The sequence below is a fragment of the Pan paniscus genome, chromosome 8 (genome assembly GCF_029289425.2).
Source record: "Pan paniscus chromosome 8, NHGRI_mPanPan1-v2.0_pri, whole genome shotgun sequence".
NCBI classification, from domain to species: Eukaryota; Metazoa; Chordata; class Mammalia; order Primates; family Hominidae; genus Pan; species Pan paniscus.
Genome location: NC_073257.2, coordinates 27049688 through 27071294, shown reverse-complemented (window position 1 = coordinate 27071294; position 21607 = coordinate 27049688). Strand labels below are relative to the sequence as shown.

The 21607-nt window shown below is 44.6% G+C and overlaps 1 protein-coding gene across 8 annotated transcripts in view; it reads left to right on the top strand.

Moving 5' to 3' along the window:
- Nucleotides 1-21607, top strand: part of FAM107B (family with sequence similarity 107 member B) — an 86259-nt gene that overhangs the window by 55948 nt on the left and 8704 nt on the right. For 5 of the 8 annotated variants that reach the window (XM_034930015.3, XM_008957180.4, XM_034930013.4 and 2 more), the window contains exon 2: nucleotides 18351-18534. In XM_034930015.3, the coding sequence (XP_034785906.1) occupies nucleotides 18407-18534 (128 nt within the window). In that variant the 5' untranslated portion in view covers nucleotides 18351-18406. Of the gene's footprint in view, nucleotides 1-7482; nucleotides 7501-8755; nucleotides 10355-17732; nucleotides 17750-18350; nucleotides 18535-21607 lie in introns of those variants that run through there. The other 3 variants (XM_057298821.2, XM_057298820.2, XM_057298822.2) reach the window with 3 other exon arrangements.

The window sequence follows — 21607 nt, the reverse complement described above, 5'->3', positions numbered from 1 at the left end:
GGACTCAGCATTCAGTCGGTGTGTGTGCATGTGTGTGTGCGTGTGTGTGCGTGTGCATGTGTACTTGTAGAGGAGGGTTGATTGTCCACCTGACAGCCGTTGCCATCCCCTCTTCCCTGCTGGATGCCAATTTGCATTTTTCTGGCACGTTTTGCGGCTAGAGTGGTCATGTGACACTGTTCTGGCCAATGAGGCGATGGAGGAAGGCCCCCGGGGGCTTCTGGGAGTGCCTTCCTTCGCAGCTGGAGAGAGCCCTCCTCAGGGGCTGTCTCTGCCTTCCCTTCTTCCCATGTGTACCTGGGGCAGCTGAGGCAGGGCTAGGAGAAGAGCCCAGGTTCCTCCTGCCACCTCCAAGCGATGAAGCAGCCCTGGGCCAACTCCAGCATTCTCGTGTGAACTGCAGAGGAGCCCTGCGCTTCCAGCTACTTGCAGCCAGGTGCTGTTACCTACGCCCCACGCACCCTCACAGACCTGTGTACAAGGGCACAAGTGCCTCCCCTGGAGCTGGCAGGAGGTGCAGTCGGAAGAGCATCTGGTCCCTGAGGCCTCCCTGTGCCTCCCCCTGGACCCCCAGGGTGTCTGTGTTCCCAGTTGTTGACCCTCGGGTGCGTCTGTCGCGTCTGCTCTCTTCTCCTCCAGGCAGGGAGCTCCTGGACCACGTCTTGCTCCCCTCTCGATCTTCAGGCCCACCCTGTGCTCCCCCGTAGGAGACATAGTAACTGGTTCAGCCAACCAGGTTAACTCAACCAGCGAGCGCTGTGGCTCCCGGTCTTGCTGACAGCTGTTGCTTTACTCCTTTCTTGTTTTTGGTGTCCTCCCTGAGAAGCCTGCGTATTGGTTGTTCACAGAAAGCCCACCAGGTGGCCTGAAGAGAGGGAAGTGGGAAAACAGACTTTAATTAAAAGGGCCGGGGCCATGGAAATAGCTGTTCTCTAGGGTTTGGTTAGAGACAGACAATCCTCCAAAGACCCAGACAGAGATGTGTCCCAGTCCTCACGCTCAGTTTTCATTGCGGAAGGAGAAATCAAATAAGAGCCAACTTAAATGCTTTTAATTATGGAACATTTTAAGCCTACAGAAAAAACACATGATTGTTACCGTTGTTTCTGGCATTAAGGTCTCTTTTTTCTTTTTAAGAGTGAAAAATGAAGTTTTCCAGACAAACCCTTAACTAATTCAGTATTTCAAAAGTGAAATACAGGCTGAACATCCCAAATCTGAAATCTGAAATGCTCTAAAATTCAAAATTTTTTGAGCACTGACATGCTGCTTAAAGGAAATGCTCACCGGAGCATTTCAGAGTGTAGATACTCAGAAATATTCCAAATATGCTAAAATTGGAAAAGCTTTGAAATCTGAAACACTTCTGGTGTTTCGGATAAGGGATGCTCAACCTGTAGTGAGTGAGTGGTTGGAAGTTAGAACATATTCTTCTGTAGAAACAAACCTGTTTGACCCACAATTTGGCCAATATACGGAGATTTGAGATGAAAAACTTACAAAATGATAGAATGACTGGCTGTCATTTTACCAGTAAGGAAACAAACCCAGAGAAGTGAAGTCAGGATTTAGGTTTGTGGACCTTTTATTTAAGGTTCTTTCTACTCTGCCATACGTTACTAGTGACTTCAGACAACAGTGTTGAATCTCATCAGCCAAAACCCACCAGGAACACAACGTGTAGTTATACAGAAGTTGGCTTCGTTTAGCTTGCTTCTGCCGGGGCCAGTGTACCCAGAAGAACCCTGGGACTATTTTGGAAAGGCAGACTTGGGGTTGTTGTTGGACTGGGTGATTTGAAGGTGGAATTAGGGTAATGGGACCAGATCTGGGTTGGATGTGGCCAGGAAGCAGAAACAATTCAGTGATTGGGTATCCCAACAACTTTTATCTAGGAGGTAGGAGATTAAAGTAGAGTTAGAGTGGCCATGCAGTAAAGAATTTGCAATCATACAAGTTGGTGAGAAAAGGGGGCATCTGGTTATTTTTGTGGTAGTAATGTGGGCCCATCTGTGTCCGTTTTTGAGCATTCATTATGTTCTGATGGGAATATGGGGGTCAGGTTGTCAATTAGACTGGTCTTTACTTTGAAGGTTGGTAGGGTTGAATTTAATTTGTTCACCAACTTACTTAATTTCATTCTAAATGCTGATGCGTGAGGAATAGGTTTTAATGGAGCAAGATGCAGTGGGAAGTAGGGACTTAGAGGATGTCTAAATAACCGTGTCTGAGCAGTCACTGGTTTTTAAACATTGTAGCTGCTCAATGGTAATACTGCAAATTTTAAAAAAGGCAGATGGGTAGTTTTCGTCTAGCTTGAGAAGCTTTAAAAATCATCATGACGACTGTACTATCTTAAAACTTGATCAGCTATAGAAGCAGATAAAACTGTCGAGCTGTTATTAAAGTGTACTTACAGTTGAAACATATTAGTCTTCAAAGATGCCATCCAGTTACTGATCCAGAGGTAATGTTAATGGTGGTGTTACTCACAGTGCCAAAACACCCACAGATCAGTAGAAAATGTGGACAATCAATTTAGAAAATTTGCAAAGCAGTCAGAAGTGAGAGGCAGTGTTGGGTAGTGAAGAGTGGACCAGACTCCAATCTTGGTCCTAGTCCGAGCTTTGCCACTGTGTGGTCCAGAATGTCTTTGCCACTCTCTTAACTTAGTCATTTCATCTCTCTGGGCCTCAGTTTCCTCATCTGTCATAATGAGGAAGTTGAACACCTGGTCTCTGTTCCTTCTAAAGTTTCTGTCATTAAGTCTGTTTGAAGATAGTCTCTTCTTTTGAAAGTATTAGTTTGTTTGGCCAGTTGGGCCAGGTCATAAATATTACGGAATTATTATTCAGCTCTTGAAGACAGGAATGTTTGAGGGCTTTGAAAGCTAGCCCAGCAGGAAGCTTTTCGTGGTCTGTGTATTTTCCTTCCTCTCAGGAATGATTAGGCCGAAATCAACCATCTTCTCAGTCCTTCCTCTTTGTAGTTTCCTGAGATGAATGACCGAGGTGTTTTCTCCTCAGAAAATAACATAGGAGAAAAATTCCAAGGGAGGTCTCTTTATTCAGGAACTTGCAATTTAGGAATTAAGTGTGATAACTTTATTTTACCAATTTTAATTTTGTGACTATAACATAATATAAATAAGGATTCTGTTACATGCAAATTTTGAAATCATGCAAAAACCAAAAAAGGAAAAGAAGTCAATCAAAACTTGTATAATTTCAAAGATGGTGGCCAGGTGGTTTGGAAGCTGTGCATGGGATTGCCACATGGCCGCTCCCCTCTAGCAGGCAACAGGTGCCTTGTGTGTTTAGTCAGTATCATGCTGCATGTCATTGCTGATGGCATTCAAGTTTTTGCTTATGTGTGCTGGTATTTAATGTTCACTTAGATCTAAATATCTTTTTTTAGCCTTCAAAGATGTCAACCAGGTATTCATCAAGAGGTATATTAATGGGGATGTTAGTGATAGAGCCCAGGACACCCCCAGCCCCCAGATCAATAGCTTTGTAACAGAAGCGCTAAACCACTATGAAGGTGATCAGACAACAGGGGGATGCATCCTGCCATTAATTTAGCAGAAAGAGCACACGTCCAAATAGGAGAGTTAAAATAGAGAGGTGCTGTAGCAAAGTGTCTCAGAGCATGGACTCTGGAGCTAGCTGCATGATGCTGCTAGCTGCCATTTAATTAGCCTTGTAGATTTAGGCAAGTCACCTAGTCTCGCTGGGCCTTAATTTCCCTATCTGTGTGATGGAATAAATTTAATGTCTACTGCAAAGGTTATGTGACACTTAGCAAACATGATAAAACACAGGTTGCCGGGCCCACCCCCCAGAGACTGATTCACTGCATCTCCGATATTTGCATTTAACTAATTCCATGATGGTGCCGATGCCTCGGACCCTGGGATGACACTTTGAGGATCACCATGCTGTGCATTTGTACACACAGACACACACGTAGGCATTTGTTTTCCAAAGTAAAGGGCATACTGTTTGGAGCCTAATGTTTTTCTCCTATTTAGTGCCTTGTGAATATTTTCCCTTTCATTATTTATTCTAATAATGGATGATTTTAAGCTGCACTGTATTCCATTATTAGATATTTAAATGGCTTCCATTTTTTCCGCTATCATAGACCATGCCGGAATAAATATCATTCTGTGTACACTTGTCTACATCTCTGTTGATCTCTTTAGGGTAAATTCCTAAAAGTGGAATTACTACGTTCAAGGGTGTTTCACGGTAAGGCCTTTTGCTACACATTGCCAACAAATTCTTCAGAGAGTAGCAGAAATTTGTCTTCTTACAAGTAGTCTATGAGAGTAGATGCTGATTTTCTAAATGTAAGGGAATAAGAAAGACTTCATGATTAACTTTTTTCACGTGTGTTTGGGCTTTGGTGGGAGTAGGCAAGAAGAATATCCGTGGATTTATAGAGTAAGCAAAAGTATGTCAGGAAAAACTAGGAAGAATAGGGCTGAACTGTGGCTTGATTTCAGGAGAGTTTCTGGGATTCAGACTTGAATTAACTGAATGATGCTGTAATGTATAAGTGTTGGTATAGGTGATTTTATGCAAAGAAGAATAAACATTGGCTTACTTTTATTTATCGTATACGGTATGGGTGACTACTGCTGCTAGTTCAAGGGTCTTGATTTTTTAAAAATGTGTTTCTTGACTGTGGTAGCTGGGAGCCCCAGGATACAGACTTCTGGTTAAATAACATCTGCTCCACTCTGCCTTCCCGTGTGGGCCTCTCTAACCCTGGGCCAAGCAGTTGAGTCTCTCCTCGGGGTGCCTGGAGTGAGGGTGGATACAGCTTGGGTAATTCAGCATCTGTACCTAAAAACTTACTCAAAGTAGGCTTCATGTAAAGAAGTCAGCGGTTCTTGGGAACAGGGGTGAGCGAATGGAGGCGAAAGGTGGGGCCCTCCACAGGTCAGTCAGGCCCTCAGGGTGGGACAAGAGCTGTAGGGCTCTTGGTTATAAGCCTGTGTGGTGGAGACCAGCAGGTGAGCCAAACTCTTCTTTATTATCAGAACATTTCACTAATAAGGGATCTCAAGGGTCATCTGGCACAACCTTCTCTTTTTGCAGATAAGGAAGCTAAATAATTTACTATTTCAGTTAAGCTTCACCATATGAGAGTTTTTGGGTTTTTTTTTTTTTTTTAAGTTTTTAGGATCAGATACTGAACCTTGGAACAGAATTGGCTGCTTTTTGTTTCTTTTTTCTGGAAGAGCTGAACTTTAGAGAATTGTGGCTGCATGGTAGACAGGCAAAACAGGAAGGACACAGTGCAGCTGAGAGCGAGGGTGGCCTGTGGTCTCTCGTTTGGCCTGGAGAACGGGCTGATTTCAACTCCTCCTGCACTGCTCCTGAGTCACGGGTCCTACACCACCGTGCCTCTCTCCCGAGCTCAGGAGGCCGAGCTCAGGACTGCATGCTCCTTCCTGAGTGGTCTCCAAAGGCTTCAGAGTGGCCTTGGATGAAGAGCTGCTCTCTTCTGTGCCAGTCATGTTTTTTAGAATTTACATACTAGTTTTCTTCTTGCAATTCAAAAAAGTGTTTTTTTTTCTTTTCCTTTTAGTAAAGAAACACGTATGATGGGTTATTTCTTTTAAAAAGCAACAGCTCCCCTGAACACCAAACTGTGCCTTTTACCACTGGGTGACACTGTTAGACCACAGAACATGCTTTGCTGGTAAAATCAAGAGTCCTTGAATTTCAGATTTCATCAAACTACTTTACATAGGAGAGAGAAACTCCAAATCACTTAATAGTCATCTATCAAATGTTATTTGATAAGTGTAATTTATCAATTTTAAGGCCAATGAGTTTAAGGCAATCAGTTATTAAAGAAATCCATTAATTGGGCAGGATTTCCATTGCTTAGAAGTTTTTGCAGATTAATGTGCTGCATATTAATGAACTAATTATTTCATGGGAATATTTATGCAAGCCAGTGTACTAATGTATCTGTTTCTCACCAGACAGAAGTCTAAGTTATCTTTCTTTGGCAAAAGACTCACTGTTGATACACAGCAATTAATGTTACGGAGTTTTAGTGAGGATTTTTTTGAGCCATCTTAAAAGCACGTCTGTTGGTTAGAGAAATGGGTATTTGGTTCTCTGTACTGGTATGTGTTAAGAAGATTATGTCTTACTATTTCTGAGCTCTTTCAAGATCAAATGAAGACAGAATTGTTCAAAGCGTGGGTTGACCTCCCCTACTCTGTTTTTGGCTCCTTTTGGAAATCTGATGTCTGCCCTTCTAAGCGTAAGGTGAGCATTATCTGGTCAGTTTCAGCTGACCACTATGTGACTGAGATGTTTCTGAGGTTAAGAATTGAGTGCGAGTCAGGCCTTCCCTTTGTGGGGTTAACATGAGAAAGAAGACAACTTCAAATTTAATTTTAATAGAAGCAGACTTCAGTATCCTACAAGAGGTATTAATGGAGTCCTGCAGGAGTGTAAAGGGGGAAACACTGAGGAGGAGCCAGGGAAGACTTGGTGGGGTGAATTCCTTCATTTGGGTACTCTAAACCGCCCGTATTATCCTGTTCATTCAATACTTTTTTTTTTTTTTTGAGATGGAGTCTCACTGCATTGCCCAGGCTGGAGTGAAGTGGCGCGACCTTGGCTCACTGCAGCCTCTGCCTCCTGCGTTCAAGCGATTCTCGTGCCTCAGCCTCCTAAGTAGCTGGGACTACACACATGCACCATGATGCCTGGCTCATTTTTGTATTATTATTATTATTTTTTTAAGTAGAGATGGGGTTTCTACTTGGCCAAGCTGGTCTCAAACTCCTGACCTCAAGTGATCTGCCCGCCTCAGCCTCTCAAAAGTGGTGGGATTACAGGCGTGAGCCACTGTGTCCGGCCCATTCAGTACGTTTTAATACGGTGCACACAGTGTGACATACAGCCCAGGGCTGGGGAAGGCAATAGGAGGTAAGATGAGAGGTTTGCTGGCCTCTGGAGGTCAGCCAGAGGCACAAGGAGTCGGCGGCTCCAGCTTTCTCCTAGCTCTTCTGTGTCTGCTAGTCACTGTGAGGCCACTGCTACTTTGTATGGCTTATGTACAAGCCATCGTGCCAGAGCATAGGGTAGAGGATGGAAGTCACTGAGAGGTCTTTTCCCTTCTGCAGAGATTCACTTCTGTGTCCTTCAAGGGGAGACAGTGTGGAAACGTGGGAAATTAGCCCACAGGCGGGGAAGTGCCTGAGGCGAGGGGCGTCCAGTGGAGTCTTCCACAGCAGTTCAAACAGGAGGACATGTCTCCGGAGGAGAGGCCCCGGGAAGACTCGGGGAGGCAGGCTGTGAGCTGGTCTTTGCAAGGTGCCTGGAGTTTTACTGGCTGGGGAGGACGGATTTCTGCCCAGGAGGAAATCGGGAGCAGAGGTGGAGATGGGAACGTGCACGGCCTTGGTGTGTACTGGCTGCCTGGAGTTGATGCCAGAGAGTTAAGAACCACACATTTGTAAAGGTAATTGAGGACTCCACTATCGAGAAGGGGGCCACAGAAGGCCAAGCAGTTTAGCATCCTCTCCTGAGGTGACCAGTGATGCTCGGCTTGGTAGCCCTGATCTGATTAAATGAGTTAGCTCATTGGATTTGACTGAGGATGCAGCCGGATTAGAGGGAAAGGCAACCGGGGGGGATGGAGGCCATGGAGAAGCCAAGTGCACAATTCCCGGGATGAGGGATGAGCGACTGGTGATAGGGGGCGATTTTCAGATGCGTTTGTGGAAGGGAACTGATGATCGATTCTGTACTTAGGGTTGAAACCTGTGAGATAGAACCTTTGGGAGAAATAAGGAAGTTAAGGGAAGACTGCGAGGGATTGTTTCTCAGTGGAAGAATGGTGTGTGTGCTGTCGTCTCTGTTGCTTTTGAGAAACAATAGCTCAAACTCAAATTTGCCTGGGATGACTTCTGCTACAGTGTAGGCCCTGTGGGGTGGGGTTGGCTCTGTCCTTTCAGTGTCCTTTCCAGCACCTGGGCAGTGTCTGGCACCTCAGAGGCCTTCAATAAATCGTGAGTAAAGGGGAGCTCAACTTGACGCCTGTTGATTCTGAGGTGAACATTCCAGTACGAAGTTGGAATTTCAGAGCCAGAGCTTGGGAAGTCAGGAACTATCTCCACACACACTTTAGAAACAGCTCTTGTAGCAGAAGGGGTAAAGGTGTGTGGGGTCTCCAGAGGCATGACCGAGAGAAGAGGACAGGGCTGTGGCCCTCTGCCTGGACTGCTGGTGGCGTTAAAGGGAGGGAAGAGGAAGTGTGGGCAGAAAGCTGGGGGAGAACAGGGGGATGACAGAGGGAGGGTGGTCCAGGGGCTGCCTTCGCATCAGCAAGGAAATAGACACCAGCCCCAGACCCAGGAGAGGCCCAGGAGAGTGTCACCAAAGGAGGGAGCCCTGGATGGCCTGAGAAAACCCTGCCGGGTGTGGACTGTCATGCGGATAGAAACATGCTGTTGCTGTGAATATTTGAAGGATGACATTTGTTGTCTGTTAGTGACCACGGATCACAGCCCTTGGGGACAGACATTGAGGGCCAGAAGCACAGGCACTTCTTACCAGAAAAAACACCTGACAGGCCAAGTGACACTGCCAGCTCCTAGGTAGCAGTTGGTCTGGGGAACATTAGCCAAGGTCCTTCTCAGGGTGAAATTTCTCTGGAATAGTTCTCAGGCCCAGCCATTGCCCTGGGAATAAGCCCAAATGCACCTCTTTGGTTGATAAACATTCTGTGCTTTGGGGCTTCAGATGGGACTGACTAGGGCTGGGACACCCAGAGCTGTAGAGTGGAGCAGGCTCTGACTGTGTGTCACGTCCACATGGTGAACATGACAGACGTCTGGTCGCCCTTCTCGTTTCTCCATAGATGTGCTGCTGTTGGCTGAACCTAGGGGACATTCCTCTCTCCCACCAGGTACTACTCACAGGATGAGGGTAGTTCTGCAGTCTACCAGGGAATTCTAGAATCTGCACAGGAGTAGAGGAAGTGAGGGTGCAGGGTTTGTGTCTTATCTGCAGTCCTGGGACTTTCAACTGGGTGAAAAAAGTCACCAAGGATCAGCCTCTTGCCAAGACAAGGGGCTGTTATAGTTGTCTGTGGGCCCTTGAAGGATTTTATTCACCCCTTAAGCCATTTTTACCTCCTTCCCTGAGCCAGGAATTGAATGAATCTTTATTTATTTTAAATTAGTTTTCTTCTATCTAGAGACTTCTTGTTCTCACACCCTAGAGTATTTTTGTTTTTGTTTTCATTTTCTCTCTGTATTTTGTCTTCAGTCTTTTCTAAGTTTGTTTGAATATCCAACTTCTGGCAAAACTAGATTATGCAAGAACTGCTTTGTTTTTTTTTAACTTTGGCTTTGATCATGATATATTTGGACAATATAGAAAATGCCTCTTTTTAGCCAAGATGCAGACTTTGGGGAGGTACAAGGCTGAAGAAATTTAGTTGCAGGAGTAATTTGCTAGTTTCCATGGAAAGCAACCCAAACTGTCATTGGTTGACCATCAGCCTCACTTTCTTCTGACAGATACCAGCTGGGTCTTGGGTACCCAACTTTGGCACAAGCCTCTCTGAGATCCTGCTCCAGTCATTTTCTTTCTTCCACAGCACTTTCTCCCTTCCCTGTCCACACTGGAAAAATGAGTAGAGGCCAAGATTGGGTTCATCATTATTCTTTGTCTAAACTAGTGTACTTGCGGTATACGGTCATTCACTTTCATGTTGATGGAACATTAAGTAATGGAGAGTTAGAGTAATGAATTAGTTTGTTGGGACTGTTTGCCTACTTTGTTGAGCATCTGCCACGTGGGCAAGTACTGTGGATGGTAGATGTTTTCCATGAGTTTTCAAGAATGCTGAGACCAACTCTGCATATGCAAGTGTACTAGCTCTGATTTCCAGTTGAGGAATCAAGACTCAGGTTAAATAATTTTATAAAATCACATAATTGATGAGTGACCTAACCAGGGATTCTAATTCAAGATGGGTGGTCTTCAAGCCTGATGCTTTTTTCCATTATGCTGTATAACTTCCCATGGACTATGGATGAAATGACAGAATTGTCATTATGCAGCAGCAACCAAGTGACTTGTGGATAGTAATTTTAATAGCTGTTGAACGTGTACTCTTACACATGCAGAGGAGGGCATGCACCAAAAAAGTGTACTGATTGAGGGTGAATGTTTAGAGGAAACACACCTGTGTCACCAGAATCTGTATTATCCAGAAACAATCTTTTCCAGACCCTGGAAGCCCCATTGGTACTGCCGTCTATTCACTCCCGAAATAACCATTATCCTGACACCTAACATCAAAGGTTGGTTTTGCCTGATTTTGAACATTATGTACATGGACGCATGCAGTATATACTCTTCTGCATCTTGCTTTGTTTGCTTAACATTGTATTTGTGAGATTCAGCTGTGCTTTGCTTGCAGAATTGCCAGTTCATTCTCATTGCTGCATAGTATTCCACTATATCAGCACACCGCTGTTTACTTACCCATCCTACTGTTAGTAGACATTTGAGTTGCCTCCAGTTTGGGACTATTATGAATGGCCTGCCATTAACATTCTTATAAAAATCATTTATATTGATATATTTTAATGCAATATGTCTTTCCTGCCTCCCATCTCACTTTAATGTCATCCTTTGCAAGATGTTTTCTGTTTGGGATCGTAAAGCTGTGATATTAGAAAGCTTCTAAAGTCCTGTTGAGAGACAGGAAATCATTCTGTTAAAGTCAAATCTGGTTCCTCCATCCATCATCCCAGCCCATGGAGTGCCTAAGAGCTTCCTTTTGGAATTACACAGACTCAAGGTCAAATCTTGGTCCTGCTCTTTAGCAGCTGGGTAACCTTGGGCAGCAGTGACAGCATTATTGTTACTAATTTATTCTTATTCGTTGCCAGTGACAGCGCTAATAGCAGGTGACGTCTATTGAAGGCTTACTGTGTTGTAGGCATTGCATTTGGTGTATTTCATTTTTTTTTTTTTTTTTTTTTTTTGAGACAGAGTCTCACTCTGTCGCCAGGCTGGAGTGCAGTGGCGCAATCTCAGCCCACTGCAGTCTCCGCCTCCTGGGTTCAGGCTATTCTCCTGCCTCAGCCTCCCGAGTAGCTGGTATTACAGGTGCATGCCACCACACCCAACTTTTTGTATTTTTAGTAGAGACAGGGTTTCACCGTGTTGGCCAGGATGGTCTCGATCTCTGGACCTCATGATCCGCCCGCCTCGGCCTCCCAAAGTGCTGGGATTACAGGTATGAGCCACCGCAGCCCAGCAGTTGCATTTCTTATTTACTCTTCATAGCAACCCTGTGAGATCTGTCAGTCCTTTTTCATTGTTGCCTTGTTGAACTGGCGAAGGCCCTTACCCAAGATCACACTTAGAGCAAGTGAGGAAGCTGGAATGCAGATGCGGGTTGCCCCACCCAAACCCATGCTCTTGAAGCTGTCAGCCTCATTTGGAGACTGGGAAGTCATGACCCCTGCCTCATGGGCCGTATGAGGACCAAGTGACAGGGGAAGCTTACATATACCCCCAGGTGACATGGACACCAGCTCCAAGATGGATTCCTTTCACCGCATCTCTCAGAATGGCCAGCTGCTTTTGGGGTGTGCTTTGACTACAGTGCAGGAAGGCGGAGTGGGCATGGCTGCTCCACTCTGGCTGTCCTAAGGAAAGCGGACCTGCCATTCCAGGTCTGGACACCTCATTAGTTGAGGAGGTGTCGCCACCTATTGGTCGTTCCCACCTCACTTGGGCCAGCTTCTGGTTGCTATAGTGTAGGCAGATGTCTGTCGGATGTTTCTTGCCCTACTTAGTTGTCACTCCCTCCTCCTCTGCCATTTTCTAAATATAAAATGTGTGCCTTATTTATAAAAATACATTTTTGGGGGATGAAAAAACTGATGAGAAAATGAGTTTGATACTTTCCCAAGAGCATCACTGTTTGGCATTTGTACAACAACATATTGGCAGCAAATTTATTGAGTTCGTCATTGTTTTAAATGACCATCCTGGGAAGCCACAGGGGACTGTCCTGTAGCCATAGTGGAGCTTGGCAGAGTATGAAACAATAACGTCTCTGCACTTACGCTGATGACTCTGGTGGGACATCGTTTCTAAGCCTTGGTGCACCAGGTTGGTGGCCACAGAAATCCCCTGGGCACTTGTCTGTTGCCTGGTCTAAGATGGAAATTTTTAGGTTTGCCTTAGGGCCAGGCAAGTCAGGAGTTTGTGATGAAACCAACTGCACTTTGGGAAAAATTCTTACCGGAACTCAGGCTCCTGCCTGTCTGGGAACTGTGGGTGCTGAGAGAGAGGCTTTGGATCTAAGAGGTGTCTTTCCCTTTTCAGGCTGACCCGGCCTGGAGTTTGCCGCCTCCACCTTACGTAACTTGGGTTTCTCAGGGTATTGCCAGAGGGTTGGCAGAATCTTAGAGACAGTTTTGGAAACAGATTCTCCAAAAGTATCTTGGAATTACTTTTAACTTTCCAGAAGTTTAAGCAGTTCAAAAGGTTGTTTCACTTTGGTTGGTGGTAGCGCACCTGTAAACTGTACACGTTGCCACGTGCCAAGAGATTGTTTTAGAAAGGATTCAAGTATTAGTGCTTCTAGATAGAATTAGGTCTTATATATTTAGGTAAACATGAAAACTAGCATAATCTGTAAATTCTGATTTTTAAATCTTAGAGGATTAGGTTTTGAATTCATCTCTTTGATGTAGAAATATGCAGACATGGAACCAGAGCAGTCTGCTGGGGCAAGCCAGCTACGGTCTGGGTTTGTTTTATCAGCCCAGTTGTGAAAGTTTTCCGAGGGAATGGTAATTCACCTCTGGAAAGCAGTCAACAGAAGTACCTGGGATAGCCAGAGAGCTGGGCCCGGAGTGAACTTTGGAAAGGGAAAAACATGAAAAGCAAGGACTCAAAATCCATCTGTAAGCATGGGATTTCCCAGTGCTCTGGGATAGTAGAGTCAAATAATGACTTCTGTGTGTTGCTTAGTGGAAATTAAAGGTAGAATTCTCATCAGGCAGCATTTTTCAGTGCATAGTGTGTCTGTCTGAAATACAATTCTGTTATTACTCAACAGCTTGAAAATCTTTCAGTGAGTCCCCTCCATTCAGAACAGCACGAGAGGCCCTTGTCCTCAGGCCTGTCTGTTTCCTGCCCCACTCTGAACGACTGGAGCCATTCAGAACTTCATGCAGCACCTTGGCAGTGTAATAGACCTTTTTAGACTTTCCAGAAGCTTCTTATGTTAGTTGCATGAATAGGTCCAAGAACCATTGAACGTTGTCAGTGAGAAAGTCTGTGGGTCATTCAACTGAAGTTACAGTTTTGAAGAAATCAAAGCCCAGAGAAGTAGAGTTTCCTATACAGAGTTTTCCAGGCCTCTAAATAAAGTATGTAATGTTGCTGGTCGCATAGTTGGGCTTATAATAGCTTCTATTGAGTTCTCATGTTTGTGCCAGGGATTAGAGAGAGTCTTTGCATATACATTTTACTCAGTTTTTACAGCATTCATTTTACACATAGGAGAGCTGGGGGTCAGGGAAGTTAGGATTTGTCCAGGATCTCCAACCAGGTTTATTTCTCCTTCACTGAGCTGGTCCTGGTTTTCCTTAATTGACTTAATACATTAAAAAAAGTTACTTTGAGTAAGTTACTTGACCAGTGAAGTGACTGTGACAAGATTATCTTTGTTTATTTCTAGAAACGATGTTTCATGTCAGTAATAATATTTGCTTGCAAAGTACTTGTACCTCTAGACATTTCTACCCCATCTTTACTCTCAGGGTCCTGGATTCCTTGTTGCTTAGTGAGGAAATGTACCTGGCCGCTCAACCCCACTTTCTGCACTACACCTTATGGCGGTGGAATCCAAATGGCTCAGGGACACCCTCTGTCGTTAGCCCATGCCTTTGTTACTTCATTTAAGTAATGCTTTCTGAACAGGTCCAAGGGGTCAAAAGAATAGGAACATAAACCAGACATGTTCTTTGCAGTGAAGAGAGGATAAGATTTATATCCACATTGCTGTAATACAAGGCAGTGGTTGACGAATTACTAGGAAAAAAGAACAAAGAACATCCCATAGAATTTGGGAAGGCGTCAGGGCAGATGCGGCATTTATTTGGATCTGCTGGATGCGTGAGTTTGGCTTTGTGGAGATCCAGGGCTGCGGTGGGAAAAGCCTCAGCATGCCTTCGGAGGGTGCAGTGCTGCTGTAAGCGTGCTGGTGGAGGGAAGGCGGGATGTGAGGATGTGGGGAGCAAGAACATTTGTTTCAGCTTGATCGGAAGATAGGATTTGTGAGACGCAAGAGTTGCCTTATACCAGAGTTGTATTTTCCAGCGTTGGTAGCAGTGAGCAGGATGGCTGGCAGAGGGAAGAGAGCTGTGAAGAAGGTCATAGTGATGGTTATTGCCATGTGTTATTCACAGCTCCAGGGCGGGGTGTCACTGAGAAGCAGCTGGAACCCAGATCCCACATGGTTCTCCCGCCACCGCCACTGCCCTGAGTACAAAGACTCAAGGAGGGGGTTGCTCCGGCCCGTTCAACCCCTTGTTACTAAATGACCATTTCCCAGACCCCAGTGTGGCCTTTGCATGAGGAGCTGCAGGGACCATGCCACCTGTTCTGAGGACAGGCTTAAGGTCTCCATGCTTAACTCAGACTGAGAGGCTCCTGTGCACCCCCTTTTCCAGCTCCAGTTGTGAAGAAGGACAAACCAGTGAAAAAGAAGGAAGATGTTTGCCCCTGTGTTGACAGCATATACATATACTTCACCACACTGTCCCACGGAAAAACATCCTCCTGGGCTGAAATCCTAAATGCACTACACGCACTTCTGTGCAGCCACAAGTGTCTGAAAAGTCAACCGCAGCCCCCGCTTCCTGCACCGGCTCGCAGTGCCCGTGTCTCTCTAATAGGAGACAGGCTTGGGTGCCCCTCACCCCACTGGTCCTATGTGAGAAGAAAGATTTCCAAGCAACTAAATCTAAAGAGAAGTCAGAAAAACATCCCAAGGTAGGGCCTGTTTCCTAGATTCAGAACTAAAGTCATTTCATTCTGTGCACTGGAAGCTTAACCTCCCTCCTGGCAACAAGGCCCAAGTCATGTTTGCACCTCAACACTGACGTCCAGGAAAGGCTGAGTGGGCATCTTATGCTGTCTCTAGTTGAGGGGGAAGTGGGAGTGCGGGACAGAGGATGAGGGGACGGAAAGCGGAGGGCAGGCAAAGCCTGAGGCCGCAGAGGGCCAGTCAGTCAGGTAAACGAGAGCGAGTCAGTCAGGTAAAGGAGAGCAAGTCACCCGGGCTTGAGCGCTGGCTGCACTTGCCCTCTCAATGTCACCTCTTTCATGTCGATCAGACATCTCAGACTCGACACGTCCTAGATCCACTTGCTCTTTCAGCCTCCCGTCATGGCAACTTGAGCCTTCTGGTTGCTCAGGCCGGAAACCTCCAAGTCATCCTTGATTCCTCTGTGCTTTTCATGCGTGTCCAGTCCTTCAGGAAGTCCCAAGAGACTTTACCTTTAAAATACATCTTGAATCAGGCTCTCCGCCTACCTATGCTGCTGCTGCGTGAGTCTAAAGCATCTCTCACCTGGATGACCTTTGCATCTGCCGCCCTGCCTGCCTGCAGCCCGTTCTAAACCTGGGAGCTGGAGTAATCTTTTAACTCATGAGTCAGATACCGTCATTACTCTGCTCAGAACCTGGAAATGACTCCCCATGGCCCTCAGGGTGAAGACCAGAATGCCAGCACTGGTGTTCAAGTTCCCACGCTCTATATCCTCACCATCCCTCCTTCCCCTGCAGCCACCCTCGCGCTTTGCCATTCCTCATCCCCCCCCAGGCACCCTCCTACCCTGTGGCCTTTGCATGCGCTCTTCTCGCTGCTGATCGCGGCCCGCTCTTCTGTCACATTCCCTCCAGCTCCTCCCCAACTGTAATAACGAGGTCAAGGTCAGAGGCAGTTGTCTGTTTGGGTTTGGCATCATGGAGATTATCTATGGTGAAGGGCAGAAATACAGAGCCTTTTATGGAAGTGTGTAGCCTTCTTGGTCTATGATTAACTAGAAGGAAACTGCAGTTGATTTTTCAGACACTTGTGGCTGAGCAGAGGTGTATGTAGTGCATTTAGGATTTCGCCGAGGAGCACGTTTTTCCATGGGACAGTGTGTTGATATCAGGCTGGCTGTGATGGGTTCCCTGAGTCACCCTCTGCGAGGTTTGTAATTCTCAATTCAGTTCAGGTTGCAGGCATTCTTGTTGTTAAAAGATCAATGCAACTAGTGTCTGAGGAATGTTTGGTGTAATTTATTGTATATGCCTTACTGTTTGATAATTTTGAGCCTAATCATGGAGTGATATTTAAGATATTTAAACAAATGTTGCAGCTACGTTATTTTTCAGTTGACTTAGCCTTTGGATTTTCATTCTCTTTATTTTCACATTAACTTTGTAAAGATGTTGCTTTGGTTTGGTGGACAGAACATAACACGGGGAGGTGCTGGGGGCAGGGTCATACTTTTCAGCAGGGCGGCTAGGAGATCAGGCCTCTCTGAGAAGGTGACGTTTGAGGAAAGGCCTGGAAGGATACAAGCAGGATGAAGCCCACAAGGTGCTTAAGGAAGGAGACAGTGAGCAGTGTCACAGGCCAGCGAGCACCGTGCTCAGAACTAGAAGCCTTTTCCACTGGCACAGGGTCAGCATTGATATGTTTGTAGCATAGATTGATTTGCTGAGGCTGAAGGATTAGCAGTAAAGGACCTGGGTCCGGTGCCTGTTGACAACAAGTGAAACAACAAGCACTAAAACTTAGAGAAATCGCAGTTAGATTTATTTGGAGCCAAGTTTGAGGACTTACTTAAGCCTGAGAACACAGACTCAGTGTAGACTGAGAATGGGTTCCAAAGTAAGTTATGTGAGGCGCAATATATATACATTTCATTCCCTTTCTTTTTCTATTTTGTTTTGTTTGAGACAGAGTCTCTCTCTGTTTCCCAGGCTGAGTGCAATGGTGCGATCTCGGCTCACTGCAACCTCTTGCCTGCTGGGTTCAAGCGATTCTCCTGCCTCAGCCTCCTAAGTAGCTGGGACTACGCCACCACGCCTGGCTAATTTTTGTATTTTTAGTAGAGACAGGGTTTCACCATATTGGCCAGGCTGGTCTCGAACCCCTGGCCTCAAGTGATCTAGCCACCTTAGCCTCCCAAAGTGCTGGGGTTACAGATATGAGCCACTGTGCCCAGCCTCTTTTTTCTTTTTTTCTTTTCTTTTAGAGATATGAGGTCTTGCTCTTGCTCTGTCACCCAGGCTGGAGTGCAGTGGTGCAATCATAGCCCACTGCAGCCTCTCAACTCTTGGGCTCAAGTGATTCTCCCACCTCAGCCTCCTGAGTAGCTGAGACTATAGGCATGTACCACTATGCCCAGGGCATTTCCAATGTTTTTTAAACATATGGGGTCTTGCTGTGTTGCCCAGGCTGGTCTTGAGCTCCTGGCCTCGGTGATCCTCCCACAACAGCCTCCCAAAGTGCTGGGATTACAGGCATGAGCCACCTTGCCCGGCCTTGTATTTTGTAACAGGGGAATACATGTGGCACAGCGGTGGGCGAAGCAGGCAGTGAAGCAGCAGTTTCAGTCCTGTGATTGTGATTGGCGGTCAGAGAGGCTGTGCGTAAGATAAATAAGGTAAATATGCAGCTGAGTGGGTAGGAGAAAGGTTAGGCATCTTAGAGTCTGGTGGAGGGTGACTGATTCCATCCCGTCTTTGTTCTGTATCTGGTAAACAGATTTATGACCAATAACCATCAGTGAAATATTTAACAAACTCCAGTAAGATAGGCAAGAGGCCAGCTTTAGTTTATAGGCCCCTCTTTCCTGACACATGTGTCCAACTGCAGCCATTGTGGGCCAGTGTTCCAATTTTCATTTGAACTTTCTTTTTTTCTGACATACTCAAGTGCTTGTTCTGAGGTTGATATGGAGACAGGGTGGCAGGAAGCATCCTTTGTGACCGGAACCCAAGTTGTGGCAGTGGCAGTGATAGAAGTCAGGCCACAGGGCTCCCTGGCCTTAGTCATGGGCAAGACGAGACCAGGCCACCATTCTCTTCCCTGCCCCAGCCCAGTTACATTCCAAGCGCTTTAGAAGATTTATCAGTGATGCCCCAGAGTGAACTCAGGAGGATGACATGTGTTAGCATACTGAGCACAGCTCTGTGGGCCTCTGCATGTGTGGGAAAAGCCTTAGCAAAAACTGCAAATGAATGTTTCTCATCTTTCTCTTTCAGACAGCCCACCTGAGGATATTGACCATAAGGACTCATATCTCATTACAAGAAGCATCATGGCCGAGCCAGACTACATAGAAGATGACAATCCTGAACTCATTAGGCCTCAGAAACTGATCAATCCTGTCAAAACCTCCCGGAACCATCAAGATCTTCACAGAGAACTTCTTATGAATCAAAAAAGGTAAAATGGTTTCTTGAGCATATTTTTTTTTAAGAAGACTTTTAAGATCATGATATCTAATTTTAATTGTATTTACAGAGGCTTCAAAGAGTCTTTGATTTCTTGCACTTTGTTAAGGCTTTCTTATTCCTTCTCACATCCTAGAACCGGGTTACCCCTCCGTGAGGCAGATCCCCTGCAAGTGGCCATCACTGTGGTGGCCAGCAGTGCTTCCAGACTCCTGCAGTCATGGGTTCCCTTCTGAAATGGATGTGTATTTCCAAATTCGGATGGAAGAGGCTGGATTAAGGATAGAAGAGAATGTCCTAAGTAGAAGAGAAATATGTTCTTAAATTTAAAATCTCTGAATTTTCTCCTTACACTGAGGAAGGTGTAGGAATCATGTAATTGCCGCCTACTCCGGCATTTGTCAGTAGTGGGGAGAAGTCTCTAGAACCATATTAGACTTAATAGATAGGACACTCATGTTTTTGTTTGTTTGGGGGTAGCATTTTAAAAGATTATTATCATAGTCTTTATTATTAATTATTTTGGAGGACAGGAAAGCATTTACCTTCTATCTACTTTGCAAACTCCATCTGTGCCATAAATCATTATGGATGTTGGGTTGCTATACTCTGCTTTTTAAGTAATTTGGGCAGGACAGGAGACTAGGAGAACTGAGGATGAAAGGCTACTTTTTTCAATTTAAGAACTAGGAAGCTTCATTTAGGATTATTTTCAGATCTTGTAGGACTATAGATGACTCATTTGCCCACTCTTTGCTAAGCCCTGGTGAAAGGTCCCCCACTGAACTGAAAGATACGCAGATCAAGTTTAGCATTAGGGTAATTTTTTGCAGGGAGGCCTAGTTAAACAAATGTTTTAAAGAGGATCAAGGGGCATTTTTATGGCAATTCTCTTTCCTGAGTACACTCCAGCTAGAACAAATGACTCCTATCTATCCCAGGAATTATTTGTAAATACATTTCTCCCTCTAGAGTGTGAGAATGTGGCTTACTCCTGTTTTATCCCCAGCATATTAGTAGGAAGCTGTTGGATTAATGTATATTAAATTGAATGCAAATAAGTTTTTAGCTTCCATCTGCCTTTGTCACACAATAGAAGAAAGAATATATGAATTTGGTATTATTATGGCCAAAGCAAAATGAGACTATCAAGTTCCTAAAATAGACCACAGAATTTAGAAGCCATCCTATCCTGCCTGGGAAATCATGTCTTCATTTTGGTGGAAAGCTCGTCAGTTTAGTAGGCTCCGAAACAGAATAGCAGTTGTCACTCAAAGATTTTCAGATTTTCTTCACCTCTTTGGCCTCAGTTCCCTTATCTATAAAGTGTAAGGTAGGAGACTTAGCTGTTCTCTAAGAAACATTTTAGCTCAAATTTTTTCTTCTAGGAAAATCTATGAAAGGGCTCCAAGTCAGAATAAAGGTCAGAGTAAAACCAACATTTGCAGAATAAGTGTTCTCTAAATTATAGGCTACGAATTATTCTGCAAAAATATATTTAGTAGTTTGGGTCATTGCTGTAAAACCTACAGATTTGTGCAGTTGAGTCTGTTTCCACATTTTTTAGAGAAAGGGCTTCCATTCTGTCTGTCTTTGTCTGGCCTGTTCTTCTCCTTGTTTGCCCAGCTCAATTAATCTGAGACGATGCTGGGTTTCCCTAAAGTACTATGGTGTAGAGAGAACGTGGGTTTTGAGGTCAGAGAGAAATGATATGAATCTTGGTTTTACCAGAACTTAACTTTACCTACCTTATGATCTTGGCCAGGGTATCCCCTCTTGAGATCTGTTTCTTCATCTATAAAGTGGGAGATAATAGTATTTTTCTTATAAAAATTAAAGTAGGCTGGGCACCGTGGATCACGCCTGTAATCCCACCACTTTGAGAAGCCAAGGCAGGTGGATCCACTGAGGTCAGGAGTTCGAGATCAGCCTGGCCAACATGGCGAAACCCTGTCTCTACTAAAAATACAAAAATTAGCCAGGCGTGGTGGCACATGCCTGTAATCCCAACCACTCGGGAGGCTGAGGCAGGAGAATTGCTTGAACATGGGAGGTGGAGGTTGCAGTGAGCTGAGATTGTGCCAGTGCATTCCAGCCTGGGTGACAGAGCAAAACTCTGTCTCTAAAAAAAAAAAAAAAAACCAAAACTTAAAGTAAATAATAGCTTGTATGAAAATGCTTAAGATAATAAGTGATCACTTAGTCACATCTATCTTCCACTTCCTATGTGACAACAACTGGAATTTCCTATTGCTTTTTCTCCCTTTTCTTTGAAGGATTTTGGTCTGGTTGGAAATACATTAAAAAAAAAAAAAAGAAAAGGCAGATTTCAAAATGAAATGAAAATATATCTCATCTTATCTCTTAAGAGTTTTCAAGGTAATACCAAACTTGTTAGAAATACAGTGATTTTAAAGTGAGAATTTCTCAGTTTCTTTCCTTTTATTCATCTTTTATTTTGTATACTTTTTAGAGACTGGGGTTTTTATTTCTAAATTTTAGTGCCAAACTATAGGATACATCACATCAATACTGTGTATGTTTGGTTAATGAATAACCAGTCTTGATTACTGCATGGTATTGTAATAAAAATCCATTTGCTTTTCTGTAGTTGATAACAAGTCTTCCTGCATTTTGTCTCATCTGGTGCTCTTTCTAATAGCCCAGTGTGTGTTATCTTCAGGTTACCCTCACTCAGGTGAGTAATCTCAGGGTGACTGGTTTAAGGAATCATCTCAAGATTACATAATAGTTTTTTGAAATAGTGTTTAGAAATAAAAACAAGTTTATGTGGAGACTTATACCTTTGCTACGCATAGCTACAAATTTAGCTCAAAGCTCTATGGCAGTTCAGTTTTTCCAGTTACATTTCAGAGATTATGTGTTACAGGCCGAGTCACTGCTTAAGAGAACAAGTACCCACAGGTCTTCTAACTGCGAAACCTATGCTCTTTCTAGTGTGTAATCCTGTTCCTCTATTTACCGTCTTTGGAACCCAGCTTAGTTTCAGGTTAAAAGGCTTTGAAGCCTCTAGGTCTGACGGTTAAAACCTTGTGTCAGGTTCT